Raw genomic sequence first — 27,921 nt, 5'->3', positions numbered from 1 at the left:
ACACAATTAATGGTAAAATAATTGGCGGCAGTATCAGAATGACATAGCGAGTATAAATAGCTGAGCCTCTCCTCACTTATATAAGACAGCTATGTAAGCTGCTCCCATGTCTATTAGGAATATAGGTCAATATTACAATAATGTGCCCTTGGTCTTTAGTTGCAGACCAGTATATGTTAATAGGGCCCCCCCCAGACCCTTTTTTATTTGTAATAGTACACTACATTTAAAGGGATTGTCTGTCATTTTATATTCAAAAGCACTCAGTGTGGGATGGAAAAAAAAACAACATGTTCTCACATGTGGCCGATCCCCCCGTCAGTTCTGTTTCCTGGTTCTGAGTGTTTACTACTTGATGGTGAGTTCACCTTATGGAATAGGGGCGGATAATCTCCACCTGTGCAATAGATTTCCTGTCTTCCATAGACATGACAATTCTTTCCGCGGACGGTGGAATTGACCTGACCATAGAATGGAGTCTATGGCACGGGAGGAGATGCGTGAGGAAGCGAGCAACGGAATTCCCAGCGGATTATCCTCCCCTATTCTGTATTGTGAACCCACCCTAAGGGTAGGTTCATACTGAGGAATTCTCGCGGATAATGTCCGCGGAATTCCGCCGTCTGTCCGCGCTCATGGCCGCGCACCTTTCCGCCGGCTCCATACACCCCATTCTATGGGCCAGCATATTCCGCTATCAGCCGAAAGAAGTGACATGTCATGTGACGGTTGGACATGAACATTGGCAAATAACTAACTAATGTGAGCTCAGATTGACTATGTACAAGTTGATCAACACTTATTAAATGGGTTGGCCACTTTATAGTGAAATTGTTTTGTGTGTAGTGTAAGTAAGTGTTTTCACATTATTTACTGACAACAGCTTCTTGTGTACCTCATAGGGCTAAAATCAGATGCCCCTCCCCCAGACTGTGCGTTCCTGCTCTGTGGTAATTCTGTCCATAAAATGGCTGACATGGAGCATGTGACCATGCTCTGCCCCCGAGTGTCCATCACTGAGCCTGTATATGCCTATGGAGGACACTAAGAGGTGTGGCATGGTCACATGCTCCTCCATGTCGGCCATTTTATGGACAGACTTACCACAGAGCAGGACAGCATGGCCTGGAGGAGGGGAGTCTGATTTTAGCTTTATGAGATACACAGGGAGCTGCTGTCAGTAAGTAATGGGTATTCACTTACTAATACTGTACACTGCAATTTTACTATAAAGTGGCCAACCCCTTTAAAGGGATCTTTCACATGGTCTGACTATTGGGAGTGAATGGCCACACAGACAGGCGCCGGTTCATTCATGTGGCCATTCATTTCCATTACTGTCCTCAGTTTACACAGAACAGGCTACCAACAGACAAAGCTTTATAGGGCCACACAATCTATGTGATCAACTCAGAAGTGTTTTCTTGTTTATTGGCAGATTGTTGGCCTTTAAAGGGGTTATTCAGGAATAAAAAAGAGAGCTAATTTCTTCCCAAAACATCACCACACCTGTTACCAGTCCACCTATTTTGCCCTGCAGTAGTTGCTACCTGATGTTTTCAAGTTAATCTCTGCAGTATGAAAATATAAAGAAGCCATAAATGAAGAAAGAGAAGTGACACCAGCGACCTATCACAGCTTAGCTACTCACATCCCTAAATACACAACTTCCTTTCGCATGGAAGAGATGGATATGTTAGGAACTCTAATGTAGGCCAATATCCATCCTCTGTCTATAGTTTACCTGGATGCATTACTAGATTTGACCGAGACACATTTCTCACAGATTAGATGCTATGAAGACCTACTTAATTTTATAAATTGTTATGGACTTCCCTTCCCAAATGACTGTTCTGCAGCAACATATACTGTACTGGAGAAATGATAATTAGAACTTAATGAGCTTCCTTCCCGTTACTGACCTAACAGCCTTGATGTACTCAGATATGTAGATGAAGTCTCTGCCCACCTGAGGCCACTTATTCTGCCTAACAAATTATTAAAGTGAGCCAGTGAATTCTCAGCCATTAAAACACAATGGCCTTTCATTTATTTTTTTGTCCGAGAAGTAAATCTGCCATTCTGCACAATAGCTACAAGTTTACGGAACAGGTTTCCGGAAACATATATTATATACAAGGGGATGATACCAGCAACTCTCTAATTTAGGTATTGTCGATTTTTATAGAAATAAATAGCAGCAGCCAGAATTCTTGTGATATACTATATATGAGGAGCTAAATGACCGGGAAGAGGTAATCGCCCAGTGCTTCTCAGAATGGCTGGTAATGGCTTTTAAATGACTACGTGAGCAATCCTGCCAGCAACATTAAGTTTTCATTTAAAAAGAAAAGTTTGTAGAAATGGGGTTGGCAATGCAAAACTGATGGTGAGGAAGTAATTTTAAAGAACTTGACTATTTTGTACAATTCCTTTTTGTTATAGCTGCTTTTCACTCTAACTTATAAATAAAAGGACTTGGTCAGGGCATGACCCTCTATTGATGGATTATTCCCACTTTAAGTATGCTTGGCATATCCCCATATGAACTACTCATGGGTGCAAGCCCTATTTCGGGTACTATCATCTCTAAGGGAACCATGGGTCTTGGGCAAATAATGGGAACGCCACTTTGATAAGGATAAAGGGAACCAATCATGCAAAAATCGCTTAAAGCTATAAATAAGCTCCTATATGCCCCCAGCACTGTTTCCAGGCATATAAGTGAATGCTATGAGAATTCCTTATATGTCCCGATAAAATATATTTTTTAAATTTGCTCATCTAGTCATGTGGGCAGATCAGAGCTTCTAAGTAATCACTGCTGATGGGAAATCTTGCTGGCAATCACGCCTAACTGAATTTTTGTATGATCAGTTCCTTTTAAATATTGGGCTCTATTAGCTTTCACAATGATAGTGTGCTCAATAAGTATTTTAGGATAAAAAAAAAAATAGCTTCTTAAAATCATAAAAAATTACATAAGCATTCCGAGCAGCGAGTCTGTAATAAAAATAACTTGCATATGTTATATAATAATATATATTTATGGTGTTGTTTTTGTTACAGTTTCACTTGACCATTTACTGTACAGCAATCGTTCAATGATTCACCTCAGCCTAAAGTCCTATGAACTGGCACTGAGCGATGCTGAAATTGCCTGCAAGCTGCAGCCATATTGGTTGAAAGTAAGTACTGAAAAAACATTATATCTTACATTACTCTTATAACGCTAACACTAAGGGTATGTTAACATTGAAGAATTTCAAGCCGAATCCTTGCTTAATTTTACGCATATTCCGCTTGAAATCCCACCTGTAAAATAAATACAGAGCAATGTCTCATAGTGTATAATAGGATTTCCTTTCACACATCTGAATTAATGCATAGGATTTTCTGCCCTGGATCCGATTTCCGCCCATAGAATTGACATGATTTTGCTAGAGAAATCCCATAGAAGTCATTGAGGCTTTGAATTTCCACTTTCTGCTCGAATTCTGCTCAAATTGTGCACCTATTCTGCCAGAGCTCAATTTCTTGCCTATTCCTGTTAGTAATTTGGATGAACCTGCAGTGGGGACACAATCACAGGTGTGAACTCAGACTTACTGATTTGGTTTTTATTTCTTTTCATATATAGGGGCATCTGAGGAAAGCACAAGCACTGGTAAATCTGGGAAAAACCGAAGATGCTTTAAAAGAATTCCTTTACTGTCTCATCCTTGATCCTGGCAATAAGACAGCCAAATCAGAAGCTCAGAAGGTAGCATCACACATTTTCTAATACACACAGAATTAATGTTGGTGAATCACACTGTGGTGGCCTGGCAACAATAGGTTACTTTGTATTTTCTTTAAGATAAAATCTTGCCTTTTATATTGTGGCCACAAAGCCTAATAATAGGTGACACTTCATGTTCTGAACAGATGACTTTTCAGCAATGTCCTGCTTACCACAGCCGCAGTGTTACAGTGACCACAGAAGATAAGATGAGTCCAGGCCATTTGCAAAAAGTGATGGTTAGAGCTCAGCCTTAGCCCCCTCCCTGCACAATTACCTCTATACATGCCCCCTCACTGCACAGTGACCTCTGTCGCAGAGCATGCCTAGAAAACTGTCCCATAAAAGTGAATAGGGTCCCCTCCAGTATATTGTGCCTAAATACAGTACAGATTTGTCTATGTGTTTTCATCTTATCATCCCGACTAGACAATAAAATATTACTTTTTAGATATTATAGAAAATGCTAAGTCGCTGCTGGTACCTTTCTTATTACAATACTGTTCATTCTTTTATCACTTGATGTTTCGTTCACATTCAGGAAGACATTGTATTTTAACTACTCTAATCTTTTGTTCTCTTGGGAGATAAGCATTGCCAGAGATATCTATACACCACTAATCTCCCATCCTATAGCAATGAACATCCATGCGGAGAATGTCGGGGGGTAGCCTAACAAACCTTCTAGTGTATATCCAGCTTTAGTAAGCAGGACATTATGGAGTTGGTTATTACTGCTTCTCAATGCCTCCTGATAGATCAAACAATTCTGACAATCTCATCACAAAGAGATTATTGCTTCAATCCAACATCCCCAGTCAGATTGTGGCAATAGCCTCTACATGTAAACCCAGCAGATTATGTTTCAGTTCCAATGACTGTTGTAGCCACATAACCAGAATAATCTCTCATCTCTTAACAGATCCTGGTATACACACATTTATGTAGGTTTTAATTATTATACCCACAGCTGCTGCTTAACATGTTAAGTCCTGGACACAGTCAGGAAGACTTGCCAGATATCCTGCAAATAATGCCACATCCCTCAAGGGTAAAGGGAAGCCCTATGAATTCACTAAGCTGCTCAGACTACAGCTGTAACACACACAGATTATATAGGGTAAGTAACATAATTTGCTGGAGTTTTTTCATGTATTTATAGGAATAACATATTTACTTATTTTTTTAGAAACTGGTATATACACAACGATCAGCCGTAACATAACATTAAAGGGGAACATTAAAGGGGAACTATCAGCAGGTTAGACGAATCTAACCCGCTGATATGTCCCGATGTCTCTTACCTTCATCCTTGGCGTGGTTCCCATGCACTTAGTTGTTTACTACTTGTTCTGGTAAGACCGCCCCTAGTGGCGATGTGGCCCAACCCCAACCAACCCGCTTCATTGACAATCATTAGAAGGAACGGGCTGGCCCGGAGTGGATTATCGCTTTGGGGGTGGGGCAGTGCTCCCAATGGCGCCCCAGTGCTCCAAATGGTCTTACAATACAAAGGAGTAAAAGACTAACTGCACTGGAATAGCGCAGAGGAGGAAGGTAAGGGACATACCTTCATCCTTGGCACCTCCTGCGCAATAGGGAGATATCAGCAGGTTAGAGTTGTCTAGTTCCTCTTTAAAAAAAATGGTTCTGTTAATCTCCTAACAATAGCATCTGACAGGAGGTTGGATATTTTAGATAGCAATTCAGCTTTTTTTGCAAGAATTTGAGTGTCTACAGTTACATTGTGATGACTAGACAGCTGGATCATAAAATCTACAAAATGGCAGATCTTGGGGGGTATTTCCAGTAAGCAATGTTTATTACCTACCAAAAGAGTGTCTGAAGAAGGTCAACTGATCCAGACAGGGTCATAAGCACCCAAGACTTACTGATGGACATGGAATGTGAGGTGTAGCACATATTTGGTGTGATCCCACCTAAGAATTATTGGAGCACCAATTGGTGAAAAAGTTTCTGCTGGCTATGATTGTTGACAGTAGGATTACATACAGTACATGGGAAATAGATAGCATTAGTATGCCATATAGGAAAAAAGGCAAGCTGGTGAAGCAATGTGATGCTGTTCATAATCCCAATACATCAGACATCTGTGGGATAAACAAATTTGATCCCTGCAGGCTTCACATATCATCTTATTGGACTTAAAGGGGTTATTCTAACATCTTTGTAGGTGACGTGCTATTGTCCTAGCCCAATGCCTTCTTACCTGTCTTGAAAGGGATGGGCCAAGATGGTGGAAAACTACTATATCACAATTACTACATGTAGGCAAAACCATGCCCTCATGTGGCCAATGTACATACAGCATTGCCGCACAGTGTTCGTATATTACATGCAGGTGTGCTTTGACTTGCATGCGGTAAGTGTGATATAGATATGATTTTATATCATTAGGAAGGTGTTTTAATGTAATGGCTATGGAAATGACAAGTGATACAGTTAAAATGTTCTCCCATCATTTGCTCCGAGTCTTCTTTTCCAGCGTGTATGTTTCCTATTAATAGGCAGTGAGATCATTGTTATATTCCAGGGGTTTTATGTCATTGGTCTGTTCAGTCACATCATTATAATGTCCACAGCAATAGACACGAGATGAGCTCACGGAACTGGAAAAAAGCAGTGACCTGTTCCCTTATGTTATTATGTAAGAGTCATAAATAGTATGTAGAGATCCTTCCCTTACAGTTTGAGAGGGTTACAGTCTATCAAACCAATGTACCAAAGTAATGGTGACAGGAACAGCATTGATAGCCATCAATGTCTTTTCTAAACAACCGGCCAAGTACTTGGTCTCTAAAAAACAGATTCATTACAATTAAAGTTACTAGACATACCTATAAAGTATTATGTGCTACATCCTTTTTAAAAAAAAATTGCCTCTTTATTACCAGATTAATATGGAATATAAAAAATCCTTAAAGTTTCCAGAAGAAGTTAGTCCTACGGCTTGTAAAACCTCATGGAAGCTAATGCAAACTCCAGACAATAAAACTGATGTGGAGGGTAAGAAGACGTCATCGGAAGAGTCGGCCCTAAAACTGCCTCTGCCATGTAACACACTGAAGAGGAAGCTGTCTTCTGATGATGCAAGTGAGGGTAGAACAACAGAGGGGCCCTGCAAGATCGCGAAGAGAGGTGAGACCATGATATTATATCAGACTCAGAAGAATATATAGCATGCCATTGTCAAAATATATTTTACTAAGTGCATTTTTTTGTGTGTTTCATTGTAGATATAACAAAGGTATCTGCAAACAGTGAAGGACAAGACTCATCTGTCTCGTCATATGTGGACCCATCAGATCTGGACTGTTCTCTCTGTATGAGGTAACGTTTCTTTCTGCTGGATCAATGCTAAGATGGAATACAGTGATACCTCTGTTCTCTGACTTAATTGGTTCAGAGGGCAGTTTGAGAACCGAGCAGTGTTTTCCCATAGGAAATAATGTAAATGTGTTTAATTGGTTCCAGCAGCCACCAATAATTGTCTACAATACTCATTTATTACATTGAAAAGTGCCCAGTGTAATCCCTACAGTACATTACAGAACAGCACTATACTGTACAGGACATTTTAAACAAGAAATGTTCAACAATGTCAGTAATTTTAGTACAGTAGTCACCTACTCCTCACTCATCCCCCCCCCCCCCCATGCCAGCGCTGTAACAGGTAGAGATGGTGGTGCACTGACTGTACTACTACTGTACTGTATATGTACTCCAGCAGTCTTATACAGTACTGTATGTGAAGCCTCACCAGTGCTAAACCCCCCACATACAGCCCACGATCCACACAAAAACTTTCCTTGAAAATACTGTTTAAGAACTAAACAGTTTGACTTCAGAGTAGTTTGAGAAGGGAGATACCACTATATTTTGTATCTATACTGTATACTGGCACTGGAGAACAATAAATGCATAGCCAATTTCCTGCAGAGTCTCTGATGGCCACCTATCTCCTGTGCACTTAGTGACACTTCTCCCAATCATCTCCTCAGATTTCCATAGCTGGAAAGTGGCACCGGCAAAAGGGCATGTGGCCTTGATGCAACGCCATGGACCATAAATCAACCAGAACTCTGGTACAAGATTAAATTGCAGTTTAAGGCTATGTGCACATGCTGTAAGAGACCGGCCGTTCCGTGACCCGGCCGGGTCACGGAACGGTGGGTCTCTGAAAAGATAATCCTGGCCAGAACTGCATGATCTTTAGGGCCGTAGAGTTCTGATACAAGTGCATCCGTGCCCGCATCAGAACTCCCCACTGCATACTACGGAGCGTACAGCCGGAGCCGCTCGCTCCATATTGTGCACTGACAGGTTTTCTGCGGCCGTTATTCACTAAAGAGCAGTCGCAGAAAACTGACTTGTCAGTTTTCTACGCTGCCACTAGGGATCCCGGTCTGAGTGTATATCCTGTGTATACACTCCAGCCGGGATTCTCTCAGGAGGCAACACTACGTAAGTTCCATGGGAATCACGGCCGTTGAAACAACAATTGTGATTCCCGCGGAACATATGTTGTGTGAACATAGCCTAAAGCAGTTATCCAGGATTAGAAAACATGGCTGCTTTCTTCCAGGAACACTCTTGTATCCAGTTCAGGTGTGGTTATGCAATTAAGCTCTATTCACTTCAATGGAACTGATTTGAATAACCTTACCCAAACTGGAGACATAAGTAGTGCCCAGGGGCGTAGCTAATGTCTCCTGGGCCCTGGTGCGAGAGGCCAACTTGGGGCCCCCCCCCCCCCCTCCTTTCACGACCAAGTGATGCTACTGTTGTGTGTGTGTATATTATATATATATATATATATATATATATATATATATATATATATATATATATATACACACACAGTGGTGCCTTGGATTATGAGCATAATTCGTTCCAGGACCGTGCTTGTAATCCAAATCCACTCTTAAACCAAAGCAAATTTTCCTATAAGAAATCATGTAAATGCAGACAATTGGTTCCGCACCCCAAATATATTTATTATTCTGTACTGTACAGTAATGGAGAGGATGGGAAACACAAGGGCGGAGAGACTGCAGGGAGCATGAAGGAATGAGCAGTACAGATGTGGGCACATACATGCAGCACTCTCTGTCCGGGGAGAGAGGGGTTACAGCTATGGAGAGATTACCCCCCCCCCCACACAGTCCTGTCCCCTGATGTAAGCCCCAGCCTGAAGGGGATCTGCTATGATTTGGAAGGTGTTTAGAGTACAGTGCTGTAGACCCCGCTATGCAGGCCATGCCCCTTCTCCACTCGCTCTCCCACCCAATACAGGAAGTTCTTAAACCAAAGCAATGTTCTTAAACCAAGTCACAATTTTGAAAAACTGTGAGCTCTTAAACCAAAACGCTCTTAAACGAAGTTACTCTTAAACCAAGGTACCACTGTATGTATATATATATATATATATATATATATATATATATATATATATATATACACACACACACACACACACACACACACACCAAGACAGATATTACCTATTACCGCCATACTGTTACCGACCAAATCCTGTATACTGAGACCAATATTACCAGTAATACCAGTATATAGGGAGGAAACATTACCGCCACACCACAACCACCACCACCATATTGTTACTGACCAAATCCAGTATACTAAATCACCTCATCCAGTCATATAGAGGTGGCCCCAACTCTACACAGGCTCTATACACCATATACATTACAGTGCAGTTATATCAGGTGACTCACAGGAGACGTCTTTTCTGATCGGAGTTCTTTCCTTTTCATCATCTTCTCCATCCGTCCTGGGCCGTTATGAGAACTTCTCCGAGCCACGAATCCACAGAATCTGCCAGACAGACATATTAGGCTCCACACTCTGACACCATCTCCATCTCTCTACACACTGCACATCTGTACTGTCCCCTTTACACCCTCATTTAGTGGGTAGCCCTGACTCTATGTGACCTCCTAATAATATATGCCCCCCTCTGTGTATTCCCTCTCCCCCTATGTTGCCCCCCCAAATAGATGGCCCCCTCCCTTATAGATGGCCCCCTCTACCCCCTCCCTTATAGATGGCCCCCTCTACCCCCTCCCTTATAGATGGCCCCCTATACCCCCTCCCTTATAGATGGCCCCCTCTCTCCTCACCCTCCCTTATGGATGGTCCCCTCTCCCCCCACCCTCCCTTATAGATGGCCCCCTCTCCCCCCACCCTCCCTTATAGATGGTCCCCTTCCCCCCCCCTCCCTTATAGATGGTCCCCTTCCCCCCTCCCTCCCTTATAGATGGTCCCCTTCCCCCCCCTCCCTTATAGATGGTCCCCTTCCCCCCCCCTCCCTTATAGATGGTCCCCTTCCCCCCCCCTCCCTTATAGATGGTCCCCTTCCCCCCCCCTCCCTTATAGATGGTCCCCTTCCCCCCCCCTCCCTTATAGATGGTCCCCTTCCCCCCCTCCCTTATAGATGGTCCCCTTCCCCCCCTCCCTTATAGATGGTCCCCTTCCCCCCCTCCCTTATAGATGGTCCCCTTTCCCCCCCTTTATAGATGGTCCCCTTCCTCCCTCCCTTATAGATGGTCCCCTTCCCCCCCCCACCCTCATAGATGGTCCCCTTCCCCCCCTCCCTTATAGATGGTCCCCTTCCCTCCCTCCCTTATAGATGGTCCCCTTCCCCCCCCCCACCCTCATAGATGGTCCCCTTCCCCCCCTCCCTTATAGATGGTCCCCTTCCCCCCCTCCCTTATAGATGGTCCCCTTCCCCCCCTCCCTTATAGATGGTCCCCTTCCCCCCCTCCCTTATAGATGGTCCCCTTCCCCCCCTCCCTTATAGATGGTCCCCTTTCCCCCCTTTATAGATGGTCCCCTTCCTCCCTCCCTTATAGATGGTCCCCTTCCCCCCCCCACCCTCATAGATGGCACCCTCCTTCCCCCCACCCTCATAGATGGCCCCCTCCTTCCCCCCACCCTCATAGATGGCCCCCTCTTTCCCCCCACCCTCATAAATGGCCCCCTCTTCCCCCCCACCCTCAGATGCCCCCCTCCTTCCCCCCCACCCTCATAGATGCCCCCCTCCTTCCCCCCCACCCTCATAGATGCCCCCCTCCTTCCCCCCCACCCTCATAGATGGCCCCCTCCTTTCCCCCCACCCTCATAGATGGCCCCCTCTTTCCCCCCACCCTCATAGATGGCCCCCTCCTTTCCCCCCACCCTCATAGATGCCCCCCTCCTTCCCCCCCACCCTCATAGATGCCCCCCTCCTTCCCCCCCACCCTCATAGATGCCCCCCTCCTTCCCCCCCACCCTCATAGATGGCCCCCTCTTTCCCCCCACCCTCATAGATGCCCCCCTCCTTTCCCCCCACCCTCATAGATGCCCCCCTCCTTTCCCCCCACCCTCATAGATGCCCCCCTCCTTTCCCCCCACCCTCATAGATGGCCCCCCTCCTTTCCCCCCACCCTCATAGATGGCCCCCCTCCTTTCCCCCCACCCTCATAGATGGCCCCCTCCTTTCCCCCCACCCTCATAGATGGCCCCCTCCTTTCCCCCCACCCTCATAGATGGCCCCCTCCTTTCCCCCCACCCTCATAGATGCCCCCCTCCTTTCCCCCCACCCTCATAGATGCCCCCCTCCTTTCCCCCCACCCTCATAGATGCCCCCCTCCTTTCCCCCCACCCTCATAGATGCCCCCCTCCTTTCCCCCCACCCTCATAGATGCCCCCCTCCTTTCCCCCCACCCTCATAGATGGCCCCCTCCTTTCCCCCCACCCGTACAGGCTGATAAAAAAAAACAAAACTTAACTCACCTGACATCGCGCTCCCACGTTGATTCTCACTCCTCCTGGTCTGTCCCCGGCTGCTGCGCGGCTGCCGGGGGTGTCGCGTCTTATCCCCGGCAGCGCGCGCATCCCAGAACTCCCTGCGCGCCGGAAACCGGAAGTCAGGGCCCAAGGCGCGCAGGGAGTTCTGGGATGCGCGCGCTGCCGGGGGTAAGACGCGACACCCCCGGCAGCCGCGCAGCAGCCGGGGGAAGACGGAGCCAGACTCTTGTGACCGCAAGCAAAACAATGCTTGCGGTCACAAGAGTGATTGATCGGGGGGCCCCGCGGGCCCCCCTTGTGGCGGGCCCGGTCGCGGCGGCGACCCCCGCGACCACGGTGGCTACGCCACTGGTAGTGCCGTTTCTGGAAGAAAGCAGACAAGTTTTTCTAAGGGCCCTATTCCACGGGACGATTATCATTCGCATAATCGTTAACGATAAGCAATCCAAATGACCGCTATTGCGAAAGACCTGAAATCCACCCATTTACACGGAACGATAATCGTTGTCATCGATATTGCGTTCGTTACTACTGCGAACGACCCAACGTTATCCTCTTCAATGCGAACGAGCAACGATAAAAATAGGTCCAGGTATTATTAAACGATCAACGATTTCTCGTTCGGTCGTTAATCGTTAACTGCTATTCAAACGAACGATTATCGTTTAGATTCGAACGATTTAACGATAATCTGAATAATAATCGTCCCGTGGAATAGGGCCCTAAGTCTTACACAGTCTAAGAATACAACATATATATTAAACATCTAGGGCATTCTCGACACATTTTTGCACAAGCCCTAGCTTCTAGTTTGTGCAAAAATGTTGAGCAAAACCAGAGCGTATGCAAAAATTTTCACAATTCTGCCACTTCACACTGGCACAGAGAATGGTAACTGTCTAACAATTTGTGTTAGTAAATGTAGGCCTTATTGTTTCTTATGGCTGTGAGTGTTAATATTACACTCATATTAAAGGGAGAGGGCTAAGGGTGGGCAGACGTCTCACTAACTGGTGAGTGTTGGTGAGACATTTGCCTGGGTATAGCCACCCTTACAAATTTATATAGCAGACCACGTACCAGCATAGAATGGTAAAAAGTAAAAGAACAAACACTTTGATGGCATGAGTTACGTATGAATAGTTTGTAATAATTTTGCATATTTATGTGTACACTCTGTATATTTGTTACAGTATGTAGAGATTCTTATTTATTCATTCATCCACCAATGCTTATTAGACATGTATAAGAGAAGAACACAGAAGCTTCTGTATTCACACCGAGACACTAGGAGTCTGCCCTATTGGCAGACAGGTTACATAACCTGATTTATCGTAGGCTGTTTCTTATATTAAAAAGGGCAGACTGTGCTCCTTTCCCTGGATTAACCAATATCCCAGCGTCCAGTCTACAAACCAAGCTGGAATTAACCCAGTTTTACTTTTCAGGCAACAAAAAAACTTTCACATTCAGACCAAGAAAAGAGTTTAAGGTAAAAAGGTTACTGGTGGTTTGTGTGCTGTAGTCGTGGCTATGACCTCCTAACACACCCTGACCTTATAGACGTACTTTATAGTCATCCTGGCTATAGACGTACTTTATATTCAGCTTTGAGTTTATAGTCTACTTGTTCTTGTTTTACCTGCCGCAGCAAGGTTTTAGCTTAGCCACAAAAGTGATCCATAGGACTCCCTTTTAGTAAAGCTGTATATTATACTGCACAGATGACCCACAACGTCCATTATTGTTGCAAGATATTGTTGTTTTCTCTTTTTACTCTCTTGACTCCAGGTTGCTGTATGAACCAGTTACTACTCCCTGTGGACACACATATTGCCTCAAGTGTCTTGAGCGATGCCTTGACCACAACCCCAAGTGTCCATTGTGCAAAGAAGACTTGTGTGAGGTTTGTTGCTTTGGAGTTTTATATCATTGTGAATACTAAAATGGGCAACTGCTGTGTTACCATAACAGACAGATATAAATTTTACTTGCCTCCTGCTAATATGGTGACTGCATGAAAATATGTATGCAACTGGTGCAAGTCAGGAGAGCAGGAGTACTGACTACCCTATATCCAATCTAAAATTAAAGGGGTATTCCACTCAAGCATAACTTTTGATATGTTGCTGCCCATGGTGTGACTAATAATTTATTCCATACTTGTTATTATCTGTTTAGTCTCCTTCCCCCAGTTCTGAGCTGCTGCTTTTTGCTGAAATCACAAATATCTGTGTGTGAGCCTTTCTATCCGTTTCCTCCTTCCCCTCCCTTCTGAGATGGCTGATGTAAACAAGTCCCTGATTGGCTTTATCTGCAACACTGTAGCTTCTTTGTAATGCTAAGAGGGTAATTCTGAGGTCAACTTGCTAATGAACTCACTGTAATTATCCGTCCCAGCATTACAAAGAAGCTACAAAGTTGCAGATGAAGCCAGATGAAACAAGTCCCCGTCCGGTCTCTGCCCAGATCATCCCGGCCGGTACTTAAGTACCGGCCGGATGATCTTTCCGGCCTCAGAGCTCTGATGCGGGCGCATCAGCGCGCGCCCGCATCAGAGCTTCCCCCTGCACACTATGGAGCGAGCGGCCGGAGCCGCACGCTTCATAGTGAGAACTGACAGGGTTTCCTACGGCCGCAATTCATTGCATTGCGGCGGCAGAAAACTGACATGTCAGTTATTTGCGCGGCCACACGGGATCCCGGCCGGAGCGTATACGATGTGTATACGCTCTGGCCGGGATCCCATTGAAGCTAAGGCATGTTCCACCCCGCAAAAACTATGGCCGTTTTTGCTTGTTGTTGTTTTACGTAGTGTAAACATAGCCTTAGGCTGCGTTCACACTACGTATATTTCAGTCAGTATATGTATATTTCAGTCAGTATATTTCAGTCAGTATTGCAACCAAAACCAGGAGTGGATTAAAAACACAGAAAGGATCTGTTCACACAATGTTGAAATTGAGTGGATGGCCGCCATTTAATGGCAAATATTTGCTGTTATTTTAAAACAACGGCTGTTATATTGAAATAATGGCCGTTATTTACTGTTATATGGCGGCCATCCACTCAATTTCACCATTGTGTGAACAGATCCTTTCTGTGTTTTTAATCCACTCCTGGTTTTGGTTGCAATACTGACTGAAATATACTGACTGAAATATACGTAGTGTGAACGCAGATCAGGCTGTATTCCCGCAATGTAAAAATAAGGGCAAATAATGGCAGTTGTTGCGCATAAACAGCTGTTATTAATGGTCATGACCATTAATAATGGCCGTTGTTTTGCCAAAAAGTTTACGTGGTATGAATACTTTTTCAAGGCACTGTAGGTATTTTATCATTGACCAGTTAACTTCTTCACAATAGTTTAATTCTTTCATCTACACCACTTCTACAGTTTACAAATTCTTTCCATTGATTTGGATATTTCCATGTTCTTTTCCAGTACCTGGCTATGAGGACGTTCTGTAAAACAGACCTGATGGAAGAGCTCATTGCCAAATACTTCCCTGAGGAACTCAAAGAGAGGAAGATGGTCTATGAAGAGGAAATAGCAGAGCTTTCCAAGTAAGTCCACAAAAGAGAAAGTTATATATCCATGAAAGTCTGTGCTAATGATATATCACTGTAGTTTTACACAGTAATTGAGTGGCTAGTGTAAATGCATTGCAAGGTTCTACTGTGTTAGGCTATGTTCAAACGTCAAAAATTGAGAAAAGGCGCCTGATTTTGTTATTTTAAAATAACCGCAATGGCAATGCATTGAAGTCAATAGGAAGGCAGACGACCAATGCACACAGTGTATTGAATAACAGACTTTTTGCCGCAGGCGTCAAAATAATGACCATGGTCATTATTTTCAGACGTCTTTTGCAAACAACGGACATTTTTATTAGTAGTTCACACACAGTTTTTCTTTTCTCACTGTTCTCTCTCCGTTTTTACTATTAAACTCAATGGACTTTTCAATTAAGCCGCACCCAAAGGGCAATTTGTAATCCCAAAGTAGAATAATGTACAATTTTAGACTCAAAATAACGGACGTAATTTTAAACAGAGCTGAAAAAACGTTGTGTGAACATAGCCTTACTGTGGTATAAGTCTTTTTTTCTGATGACGTTCTCCTCCCCATTCTGTCAGTCACAGAGCAGAGAAGGTAAGTGGCATATCATCAGAAGCAGGAGGGCAGCATAAACCTAGGACATTTTTACATTTCCATGAGAAAGCCATTTAAAGGGTGGTTTTACACAGCGTTTTTATTTTATTTTTTATTTTGGATGCTGCATATTGAGCAAAACCCAGAATATTATTGTGTGTGAAACTCCCTTAGGCTATGTTCTTACAATAAAATAAAAGCAAAATACAGCTGTATGTAATAATGTACTCTATTATCTATATGGGGAATTGACCATCAGTGCAGAGTAGATCAGAGTAGAAAAAAATGGCGTAAATGAATACAGGTTTAAAATATATAACCTGCTACATATTTACTGTTTGCTTCTTTTTTATTTGCTCACACATTGTTTAATTACAGTCGTATCTTGGTATGTGTGCACACACAATGTGTGTGCTGTATTTACACGTTCAGTGATTTTCAAGGTCCTTGAATGAAGTCCGCTATCTAACTCCGTCATCCATGAAAAACCATCCGTTTTGCATCCATGTCCCTGTTTTTCAAGGCTCTGTTTAGAGCTTTTTAAATTACACTGATTACATCATATCCGTGTTTTTTCACGGATTGCATGGATGTACACGAATCAATCTCATATACCTCTATGGGGGAATCTGTGCCGTGATCTTGTCCGAGTTATGACATAACCTATTTTTTCATAGAACAGATTGCGGATCTGTGCGGAACATGTGAATAGCCCAATAGAAAGCCATGGGCTATAAAATTGTTCATGATCACGGACAACTTCACGGAGCATGTGAATGTAGCCTACGACTAGGTTTACACTATGTAAAAACTACGGCCGTATTTCTTAACAAAGGCTGTTGTTGTGCAAACAACGGCTCTTATTTGAGAAATAACGGCCATTGTTATGAAATAAGTTGTTTTCACATGGTGTGAACCTAGCTTTAAACTGCAGATTTTGGCTCTAAAATTGAACATTACTACAGAAATTAGATTTATGTAAATTCTAAGGGGCACATTTATCAAGCTCTGTGCCTAGAGCAAACCGGGAAAATTGTGCAAATTTTTTCACGCAGACCCCTCTTGCACAAAAATTGTGTGACTTTTTGCCAGTTTGGGCCCTGTGTGCCATATGTGCAGGGCATTTATGTATGTTTTCACCCAGATTAGCCAAAAAACAAATGTAGATTTTTATTTTTTTTTGCTTACTGCACAACAGCCTCCACAACGCTGGATTTATTAAAAAAACAAAAAAATGTCAGCTCTTGACAAATTTGCCCCAAAGTTTTTATAACAGAGGGCAATCACACATTACTGATATAAATGGTATGCCATGCGACCCACCTCATTATGACTTTCCATTATTCACATATTTGTAGCCTTTAGAGAATTTTATGGTGAGTTCACCAGAGTTTGATCGGCCTCTGTTGTCTTCTCTTTAAGCTTGAACACAAATGTGCCCATCTTTGTGTGCACAATGGCGTACCCCACAGTACCATGTCCGCTTCACATATTTGAACCCTGCTATCGACTGATGATTCGAAGATGTATGGAAACTGGTACCAAGCAGTTTGGCATGTGTATCGGAGACTCAGTTAAAGGGTAGGTAAATGTATTTGTTGCGTGAATTTAGATTTTCCTGCTGCCTTTTTGTTAGAGGGGTTGAGCCAGTTTGTGGCTTTTTATGTGCCCTGTACCTTAACAAGTTATTAATATATACTCCCCCTGTTCTTATTATCCTACTTTGTGATGTCCTTATTGTGTGTCTGGATCCTCTGTTGTTTTGCTTTGTGAAGGGAACAAACTGGGCATAACATTTCCCCCGCTAGTACAACCTCCACTGATCAGCTGCTATCACAATCAATGTGAATCCTCTGGTGGAGGCAGTCAGGCTCAGCTTATACTCTCTTTTGCTCATATCATTAGCTAAGCCCTGCCCCCACTTTCTGTGTTCTGTCTTGGCCTCTCTGTTACTACATTACAGAGAAATGAGTCACCGTTTGGCTAAGTTTCAGAGCTTTTTTTATTGGGATAAGGAGCAATTAGATAAATGAAGTGAATTACAAATGTGTTAAGAATCACATATGCTTTCACATGGAGGGATAAGAACAGTGTATTCCTAGCTTAGCCACATAAAGGTCTAAGATTCTCCCATCTTTTCTGGTTTTTCTCAGAGTATCCCTCTGAGTTCCAATGATGTTGCAATTTAATATGTGAAACTATTATGTAACTTTTATATCTTAGGCCTTATTCACATGATCTGTTCCGCGATCCGGACGGTTCCGGTGCATAGAACGGCGCAGTGCGCGGGTACCGGGCCTCGGTCCGGAAAACGGACCACGGCACCGGCTTCCCCGTGCCAGAGCCGTTTGATCCGTGGGTTCAGGTTAAAGAGGATGTACCTGGTGGTACATCCTCTTTAAGTACCTAGGTCATACAAGTATAGAAGCACATGACACAGCAAATTTTTCAGATGTATTCTCCACCCCTTAGATAGTCCTCCAAAATCAACTCCGGTTGGGATCACAATACTAAGACTAATAACAGCATAGACTTTGGCAGCCTAACACATAGCTTTAAGTCCCTCTACGAAAAGAAATATTGAGCAATGCATCTCTCAGTAATCCAGTACAGGCAATTGTAACTTCTGTTTTGTTAGGATCAATTTTAAAAGTTGCCCAACAAGATAAATATTTTCTTAACAAATGGCTGAGGGTCCTATTACACGGAGCAATTTTTAACGATTAAAGACTAACGATAAACTGGAACCTAAAATCATTCACCATATTACACAGAACGATAATCATTAGTTACGATCGTTACTATGATTGTTTACTCCATCTGATCCCAGCAAAACAATGAACAATGAGCAATTACACTCACCGATTAGTGAAAAAATGCGGAACTTGAGCGAACGAACGTGGAATTACAGCAAACTCATGAAAACAAGATTACTTCCATGATCATCTGCTGCCATTCCAACAATCTCCCCAGGTCCCGGCTAGTCTACCCTTTTTAGTAATTGGGCATTCCCTTTGTGTTCATAGGGAAACAGAACTGAGGGATCAGTCAGCGGATGAGGAGAGTAAGGGCCCTATTTCACCGGACGATTATCGTTCAGATTATCGTTAAATCGTTCGAATCTAAACGATAATCGTTTGGTTGAAATGCAGTTAACGGTTAACGACCGAACGAGAAATTGTTGATCGCTTTATAAGACCTGGACCTATTTTTGTCGTTGCTCGTTCGCAGAAAACGTTCGAAAATCGTTCGCATTGAATAAGACGTCGTTTGGTCGTTCGCAGTAGATACGAACACAATAGCGAATAAATAGCGAAGAAAAACTATTGCAATTACGATCATAAGTAACGATTATCGTTCCATGGAAATGAGTGAACGTTTTCGGTCTTTCGCAATAGCGGTCGTTTGAGATCGTTAACGATTATGCAAATGATAATCGTCCGGTGGAATAGGGCCCTAATACATTTTTTAAGCCAATCTGTAAATATAGTGAGCTGTTGTTCAACTCCTAGGTTTGAGTTTATGCAAAGATAATAATTTTTACACCTTTTACTGTATTTGGCCATTTTTGACAGTTTGATAAAAATTGGATAGAGCAGTAATGTTCAACCTTCTCCATTCACAAAGGGAACAGATGACCTCCTTTCTGACATAGTAAGGGTCACATTGAATGTAACCCCAGTCAGATACTTATCACTTACACTGTGAACAGGCAATAAGTTATGATCTGAGGATATCCCTTTTGAGCGCCATTTACACAAGTGTATGAGCAGCTCCCCTACTTTTCTGTGATGGAAGGTTTATAAGGCTGTATAAATGCAACCTAACACAATTTAATGTGATTTTCTTTACCTCTATAGGTTTGCAGATTATGGATGCATATTGGAGATCAGGAATGTAGAATTCTTTGCTGATGGCCGTTCTGTAGTAGATAGTATTGGAAAAAGGAGATTTAAGGTCATTCGACACAGTCAGCGGGATGGATATAACACAGCTGATATAGAGTATATTGAGGATGAGAAAGTAAGTGTCGTATACAGTATGCCTTGAGATATAGATATTGTGTATTTTAGACCATTTCACTAGTAAGAATTTGAGTGCTGTGGTGGTTATGTGGCTGATATATGACACATTACACATTGGGATAGGTTTACACATTCATTACTTTTCCATTGTTTTGCTCCATCATAGGAAAAGAACAATGAACAAAACAGACATGCTGGATCTACTGCATGTCACGTTTTTTTTGTTGTTGTTTTTTTAACATCTAATTTTTTTTCCATTTTATTTTTAAAGGGGTACTAAAAAAAAGTTTTTATATAAATTGGTGCCAGAAAGTTGTGCAGATTTGTAAATGACTTCTGTTTAAAGGACAGTCCAGAACAGTAGCAAATCCCCAAAGGAAACCTCTCCTGCTCCGGACAGTTCCTGATAATGACAAAGGCGGCAGCAGAATGCATCTTGTCTGACTGGAAAGAACACACCACTTCCTGCAGGACATTCAGCAACTGATAAGTACAGGAAGACAGTAGTTTTTCTACAGGAAGACAGTAGTAATTTACTAGTCTGTATAACTTTCTAGCACCAATTAAAATAAAAAATCCCCCTTTAAGAATATTTGCTGCTGCAGTTTACTAGAATAATACAATATTTTGTAGCTAAAATAATAAAAAAGGAGTGTGCCATCTCTAGGTGCACATGACTAGGCCTTTGGGGAATGGCAAAATGGTAGCCATGTTTGAACTTAATCTTTTTTGGCAAATGTACATGTTTATACATTACAGCTAATGAATGCTAGGGTGTAACGACTATAAAAAACACCAGTGCAGATACCTATCTACTATTGACTGATATGACACTCTTTTGGCACACACTGGGTACATTACACCCAGAGCTTATGTATTTTTAGCGTTCCAGTTCTTTCTACTGTGTAATTAAATAGGCGCTATCATTTCAACAAACTTAACATAGATCAATAGTCGAGTCTAATATAAGAAATTGTGTAATATATCAGACAAAAATGTCTCCCTGAGAAAAACAGCTCAGTTCCATCCTGTAGCCAACTCAGGGATCAAGTTACAACCAAGGCAAATGTATAGAGGGGGGGAGAAGGGAGATTCCTGGGTACACAGACTGAGAGACAACTAGGGGTACTATTACACAGAACAATAATTGGCCGATTCCGCCGATAATCGCTCCGTGTAATAAATACAACGATCAGCCGATGACAACGATCATCGGCTGATCGTTGATATAGGTTTGAACCTATAATTGTCGGGCGCCGACCGCGCATCGCTACGTGTAATAGTGGTACACGGACGGCGGCTGACGAAATACGCTACCTATTCAGGCTGCAGGGCTCCTCTTGCGGTCTTCTTCTCCCCGGGTCCCGCACGCTCCAGCTTCAGAACGGCCTGTCTGACAGGCCACTCAGCCAATCACTGGCCGGGACCGCTCAGAAAGGCTGCTCTGAAGCTGGGTCGCGCGGGGTCGGGGAGAAGAAGATTGCAAGAGGAGCCCTGCAGCATGGACAGGTAATGTATACAGTTTAAACAAGGGCTGCAAGGACATTGTTAACGATGTCCCTGCAGCCCTTGTTAAACGATAATTGGGCCGTGTAATAGGCCCAGTAAATGAGCGCCGATCTAGCAGATCGGCGCTCGTTTACAGGTATTATCGGGCCTTCATCGGCCTGTGTAATAACACCCTAAGGTCCATTTCACACACTTGCATATTCTATCCTTACTTGTAGTCCCATTGATTTCTATGGCTCCTTACACACATCTGAAAGTGTTATGGATGCGTGTTGGGGCTATGATCCGTGCCACAAAAAATATAGTTGACCACATTTTTCTGTATGTTAAAGTGAAACATACTGAGATGGAAGCAGTGAGTCAGAGAGAAAAACTTAGCATGACTCCAGCTTTAAAATTCCAGATTTAGCTTGCAGGGCAGATTTATGCAGAAAATGCCATACTGTATATACAGTATAAGACCTACAATGGCAGACATAGTGCTAATCCTCATACACACACGGCAGTCACCTACAAAGACAGGTACACTTTAAACAATAGATTTTTATGATTCACATGATTTTTATTGCCGTATGACATGTGATGGGTGTGTTTGAGAAATTGTGTTGTGCAAGTTTAGTGGATTTTACTGAGAACGACAGGTATTAATACAAGAGAAAGCAGTGATTCATGAGTCAGTAGCCCGATTAGTTCATTGATAGTTATGAAACGCTGTAGGTATGGAGCACTATTTTTAAGCTTTTCTGCCTATGTACACCATTATGGCTACATTACCTAACAAGCTACCTTATTCCTTGTCTTACAGGTACAGGGAGAACATTATGCAGAATTGCTTGCATTACATGATTCTGTGTATGATCAAGCTTATACTTGGTTTTCTACACTGAAACCAGCACTAAAAACTCGCATTTTGAGTCATTTTGGACCTATGCCTGCTAAGGAAACTGAATTACAGGTAAATGGGTGGTATAAGCTGATAATAACTTGTCAGTGTGAAAGCGTTTGTAAGGAAATAAATATGAAAAATGCAACAACTCTGCACCAATAATACTCACATAGTGAACCCCAGTAACTTCAGCTCTATTGGCCTGGAACTGTACTAGCATGTTGTTGGCTTATGACCCCTCTTCTAAAGCCTAAGGGCCCTATTCCACCGGATGATTATCATTCAGATTATCGTTAAATCGTTCGAATCTAAACGATAATCGTTCGGTTGAAATGCAGTTAAAGATTAACGACCGAACGAGAAATCGTTCATCGCTTTATAAGACCTGGACCTATTTTTATCGTTGCTCGTTCGCAAATCGTTCGCATTGAATACGTCGTTCGGTTGTTCACAGTAGATACGAACGCAATAGCGAAGAAATAGCGAAGATAAAACTATCGCAAATACGATCATAAGTAACGATTATCGTTCCATGGAAATGAGTGAACGTTTTCAGGTCTTTCGCAATAGCGGTCGTTTGAGATCGTTAATCGTTAACAATTATGCGAACGATAATCGTCCGGTGGAATAGGGCCCTAAGAGGCTATATTGAGCTTTCTAGGTTGATCAGGGGTTACTTAAGAGACACCATCAGTAAAGGTTACTACTTTATTAGATGTGGCGAGTGACAAATCAGGTTCACATCACTAGGATCATTGGTCTGCCATGATCTCCATGGCAATCATAATGTTAAATTCTTAGTAGATACTTAATTGCCAATTATTTGATCGCTTAACTTTTCTTTGTAAGTGCGTGCAGCCATTGACCATTTAAAGTGTACCTGTCATGAAGGAAAAAAAACTTTTGACATGTTAAAAGTTTTTATTGGACTGTTCAGACCCGTACCAATTAGTAGAATGAGTGGTGTGAGGACCACGCTGCCAGAAACAGCTTCATACATTATGGAGGAGATTTATCAAACTGGTGTAAAGTAGAATTGTCTTAGTTGCCCCTAGCAACCAATCAGATTCCACTTTTCATTCTTTAAAGATTCTTTGAAAAATGAAAGGTGGTATCTGATTGGTTGCTAGGGGCAACTAAGACAATTACACGTGACATAGGGTCACAGGGCCAGAGTGCGGACTTCTCCTGGCTCTTTCTCCTAATAAGTCGCAGTGTGATACTCAGTCCCTGATCAAAACTTTTGACACGTCTCTCTGACATGTCAAAAAAAAAAATAATAATTTCATGACAGTGCCCCTTTAAGGCTTTCATTAGCATATGATGTCAAATGTGCATCCATCATTGTGGGTAAAGTGATTAAGTGTTTCAATTAGGTCTGATATTTTTTAGGTGACATTTATACAGTGGGGCAGTATTTTATGAACACTTTAAAGGGAAGCAATCACACTAAAATTGGCCATAAAGCTAAGGAAACGTGCTGGTACATCAGCCAGCACGCTTCCTAAACATCTAAGTACCCTCCGTCCTATGTACATACAGCCCGCAAAATTAGTTTAATAGTCTCCCGCGCTCTATGTAAATTACCATGCAAGTAGTCACGGTGGGCGGGGGCTTCTTCAAGTAGTCACTGGGTCCTGGGCTCCGGTGCTGTAATCACGCCCCTCTAGGCATGTTGGAAAGCAGCGCCTGGTGACGTCACTGGGGGGGGCAGCATTGCACGTACAGTGGGTGAAGCTGCTGCTGTACTACGCTGTGCAGGCGCAGTACAGCAGCGTCATTTCTGGTTTGCACTGCGCATGCGCAGCATAGTAAAGACGTCGGCGTGGCTGACGTGCAATGCCGGCCCCCCCGAGTGACGTCACCAGGCGCCGCTTTCCAACACGCCCAGAGGGGCATGATTACAGCGCCGGAGCCGGCCCAGGACCCAGTGACTACTTGAAGAAGCCCCCGCCCACCGTGACTACTTGACCAGCCACCCGCCCACCGTGACTACTTGCATGGTAATGTACATAGAGCACGGGAGACTATTAAACTAACTTTGCGGGCTGTATGTACATGGGACGGAGGGTACAGGGGGATGTTTAGGAAGCGTGCTGGCTGATCTACCAGCACGTTTCCTTAGCTTTATGGCCAATTTTAGTGTGATTGGTTCCCTTTAAGCGCTACTGTAATTTGAAGTAACTTTTGACATGTGTATGGAGTGGACGTCTTCTGTCACTGCTGGTCAGGTAGTGGAGCGTACTGCCACGCACTCTCCCCCACTGTACCTCAAGATCTAACTGGGTTTTGGGGGTAAGACCTGGTGCGATCAGTAACTTGACATGTCTGAGGTCATTTCAAAAGTTAGTTGATGAGCAGATATTCTTCGGAACCCAAACACTTAGCGTTTGATTACCGGTGGCGGAAGTTGGGTGTAGTCCTAATGCTACCTAGAAAACATGGATACAGCCATAGGCCTATGGCTGTATCCATGTTTTAGAGGACTCTCTGGAGCTGTATTCAACTTCTTCAGCCACCGGTATGCACATACCACATGCTCAAATTTTGCCTTTCTGTATACATTGTAATGTCTTTATATTCTGTTACGAGGTTGTGCTCTCACTTGGTCACTGGTTTATATTAGTTACATATGTGACTGTTACAAGTCTGTTTACCTGTGCTATAGGTTAGAACAACATTCTACTCAGTGTCAGTATCCAATAATCATTTACCATGACAAGCAATGTAATCAGTCCCTGTTTGGTGGCTTATCATCAACCCTCTGGAAACCTATGGGCTCTATATCATGCTTAGAGCTGTAGACATGGGCAGAGAGCTTATTGCCGGTTTTACACATGGCAAGTTTTTGGAAAACTGGCACTGCAGTTTTTGTGCCAGAGCCAGAAGGTGATTTAAAATGAAATGGAAAATATAAAGGGAGGACTTGTACTTCTCTTTCCTGTTTGATCCACTTCTGGTTCTGGCACAAAAACTGCCGTCTCTATCTTATCTATGAAGTCTGACTATAGGATGATTATGTAGTATGCACGTTTAAAGGGGTTGGCCACTTTATAGTAAAATAGTTCAGTGTACAGTATTAGTAAGTGTACTCACTGTATATACTGACAGCAGCTCCCTGTGTACCTCATAGAGCTAATTTCAGACTCCGCTCCTCCAGGCTGTGCTGCCCTGCTCTGTGGTGAGGTTGTGCATAAGATGGCCGACATGGAGGAGCATGTGACCATGCCCTGCCCCCAATGTCCACAATAGGCATATACGGGCTCAGTGGTGGACACTGGGGGATGGGGCATGGTCACATGCTCCTCCATGTCGGCCATCTTATGGACAGACTCACCAGAGAGCAGGGCAGTACAGCCTGGATTAGAGGAGTGTGATTTTAGCTCTATGAGGTACACAGGGAGCTGCAGTCAGTATATACAGTCAGTACAATTACTAATACTGTACACTGAACTATTTAACTATAAAGTGGCCAACCCCTTTAATTGTAATTTATGAAAACAAAGCCAGGAATGGATTTCAAAGAATGAGAAATCTCAATTCTTCCTTTGTGACCTGTTCTGTGTTTATAGTCTGTCACTGGCGTTGGCTTCAATAATTGCAATTAAAAACCTGACTGTGTAAACACACCCTTATGTATCATACTAAACATATTAGGTAGGATGCAGAAAATCAGTGCATTCATTTTAGCTCTTGTCCTTTCCAGGTAAACCCTAATGGTCCTGCATGGTGCTGGTGGATTTTAGCAGTTCTTCCTCTTGAGAGCAGGGCACAGCTCCCTTTTCTTGCTATGACATCACTGAAGGATCGCTTAACCAGTATCCGGCGCGTCCTGTTATTCATGTGTCGTACACGAACACGATAATGCCATTGTACTCAATTACATTCCACCAAGTGCATACATATTGTACATGCCAGAAATGTATGTCATATTACAAACTGCAAGACCTCCAGTCCTTCAGATTAACTTATTTGCAATATTTTTTTTTTTTTTAGCCGATGAATGATATCGGTGTAAAGCCTGGACATTTTTTATATCAAATGCAGTATACAAATATTTTCTTTGGAACTCCAAATTTTGATAAAGTTTTGTTATACAAAATCAAGAGTTTTTACAGAGATGTACAGATTTGTGATCATCATTACGCTCAATAATTTATTTTTTCATTACCATTCTTCCTGCTTGATGTGCTTAATTCACAGTGAAACAAAAAATGGAAATGTGTTGTTAACTGCTCTATTTATTTCCTGATATTGGAGACTTGTTGTTATCTAACAAAAAAGAACAAAACATTTAGAAACACATTTCTCCAGTTATATTCACTTTTGTATGTATACTTTTTGTAAGCAAGGACATTTCAGGAGGTCAAAAATGGACTATGCTGTTGTCTGAAAAGTTGCACTAGAATTACTTTCAAATAGAAAAAATACTATATAAACTTAAAGGGGTTTTGCAAGGATCAAACCTATTTTCAACTAAAATAAATGAATATATATTAGGAATTAAACTTCCTGCCTAGTGTACATCCTGTAATGTTGCTGCTGGGTACACTCAGTTTATAGCCAAGAAGGTACTGTAAGAGAGTACTATGAAAGAAAAAAGGAATTGGCTGAATACCAGGCTATAGTGTACAGCAGGAACCGGAAGTCTGTTACAAGATGTACACTAGACATGAAGTTTGGGCTAATGAAAACATCAGAGCACGCACTTTGCATCAGATGCAAAAAAAAGAATGAAATACAATAGCAAGGTAGTAAAGAAGTATAACTGTACTTACCATTATATGTTCATTTAATACACTACAATCAAAAGAAGAATACTGTAATAATACTGTGTGCCAATTCATAGAAAATAAAAGAAAACTTAAAAAATGGCGGGGGGGGGGGGGGTCTTCTTATATAAAAGCATACAGAGGTATAACATGGCCCATACTAGTCTTTTGGTAGGATATTACAGATTCTTAATGAAGACATTAGGGCTTATGTTTTTGTATTTCTCCATTTTATTATTTCACCTTCTCAAGCACAATTTAGGAAAATCTTGGATGGAGGAAGACAATGTATACCTTTTATTTACTTGAATTAACATGTTAAGTTTTATGATAAATTAGCTATGATTTTCTGCTTTCCAAAAATCTGGGTCCCAATATGGGTAGATCTTGGGGGTTTACTGTGAAGAACTCCTCTAGAACATGGCTTTCCTTAAGTAGTGTCATGGGCACCTGGGCATATGTTGTCAGAAACACCTTCACAGGTGGACTGTATGATATCTACTGGGGAAGAATAGTTCATTTACATAGATGACCAGTTGGAACATCCATTTGGGTATTGTGGTCTGAAGAAGGTAAATGAGATGTTTGCACAGACACCAGAAGAGCAGGAGAACAACAGTAGTGCTTGCCAGAATTAGGCTAGGTTCACACTATGTAAAAACAACGTCCGTGTTTCATAATAACAGTCGTTGTTGTGCAAACAGCGGCCGTTATTTGTCAATTAACGGCCGCTGTTTGCACAACAACGACCGTTGTTATGAAATACGGCCATTGTTTTCACATACTGTGAACCTAGCCTTAAACTGTAAAGGGGTTGGTCACCTTTACAAACTTTTTGTAAGACTACAGTATGTTTATTAGAAAGCACTTGTAAAGAGTGCCATTACTGCAGGCCCATTCTTTATAACCATGGTCAACCCTATAAGTGTTTCTTAGCTAACCCGCACTTATATATC

At 42.6% G+C, this 27,921-nt stretch overlaps 1 protein-coding gene across 1 annotated transcript in view; it reads left to right on the top strand.

The window, feature by feature from the left end:
- The window catches only part of LONRF3 (LON peptidase N-terminal domain and ring finger 3), a 33,124-nt gene extending 6,626 nt beyond the window's left edge, over nucleotides 1-26,498 (top strand). The window contains exons 2-12 of the mRNA XM_069942908.1: nucleotides 3,070-3,188; nucleotides 3,641-3,763; nucleotides 4,752-4,901; nucleotides 6,697-6,940; nucleotides 7,039-7,132; nucleotides 13,406-13,520; nucleotides 15,063-15,184; nucleotides 17,196-17,354; nucleotides 19,634-19,796; nucleotides 22,113-22,262; nucleotides 25,900-26,498. Coding sequence (XP_069799009.1) covers nucleotides 3,070-3,188; nucleotides 3,641-3,763; nucleotides 4,752-4,901; nucleotides 6,697-6,940; nucleotides 7,039-7,132; nucleotides 13,406-13,520; nucleotides 15,063-15,184; nucleotides 17,196-17,354; nucleotides 19,634-19,796; nucleotides 22,113-22,262; nucleotides 25,900-26,058 — 1,598 coding nt within the window. The 3' untranslated portion in view covers nucleotides 26,059-26,498. The remainder of the gene's footprint in view (nucleotides 1-3,069; nucleotides 3,189-3,640; nucleotides 3,764-4,751; nucleotides 4,902-6,696; nucleotides 6,941-7,038; nucleotides 7,133-13,405; nucleotides 13,521-15,062; nucleotides 15,185-17,195; nucleotides 17,355-19,633; nucleotides 19,797-22,112; nucleotides 22,263-25,899) is intronic.
- The last annotated feature ends 1,423 nt before the right edge of the window (nucleotides 26,499-27,921 follow it).

The sequence above is a fragment of the Dendropsophus ebraccatus genome, chromosome 10 (genome assembly GCF_027789765.1).
Source record: "Dendropsophus ebraccatus isolate aDenEbr1 chromosome 10, aDenEbr1.pat, whole genome shotgun sequence".
In the NCBI taxonomy this organism is placed as follows: Eukaryota; Metazoa; Chordata; class Amphibia; order Anura; family Hylidae; genus Dendropsophus; species Dendropsophus ebraccatus.
This window is presented reverse-complemented; position numbering and strand designations above follow the sequence as displayed.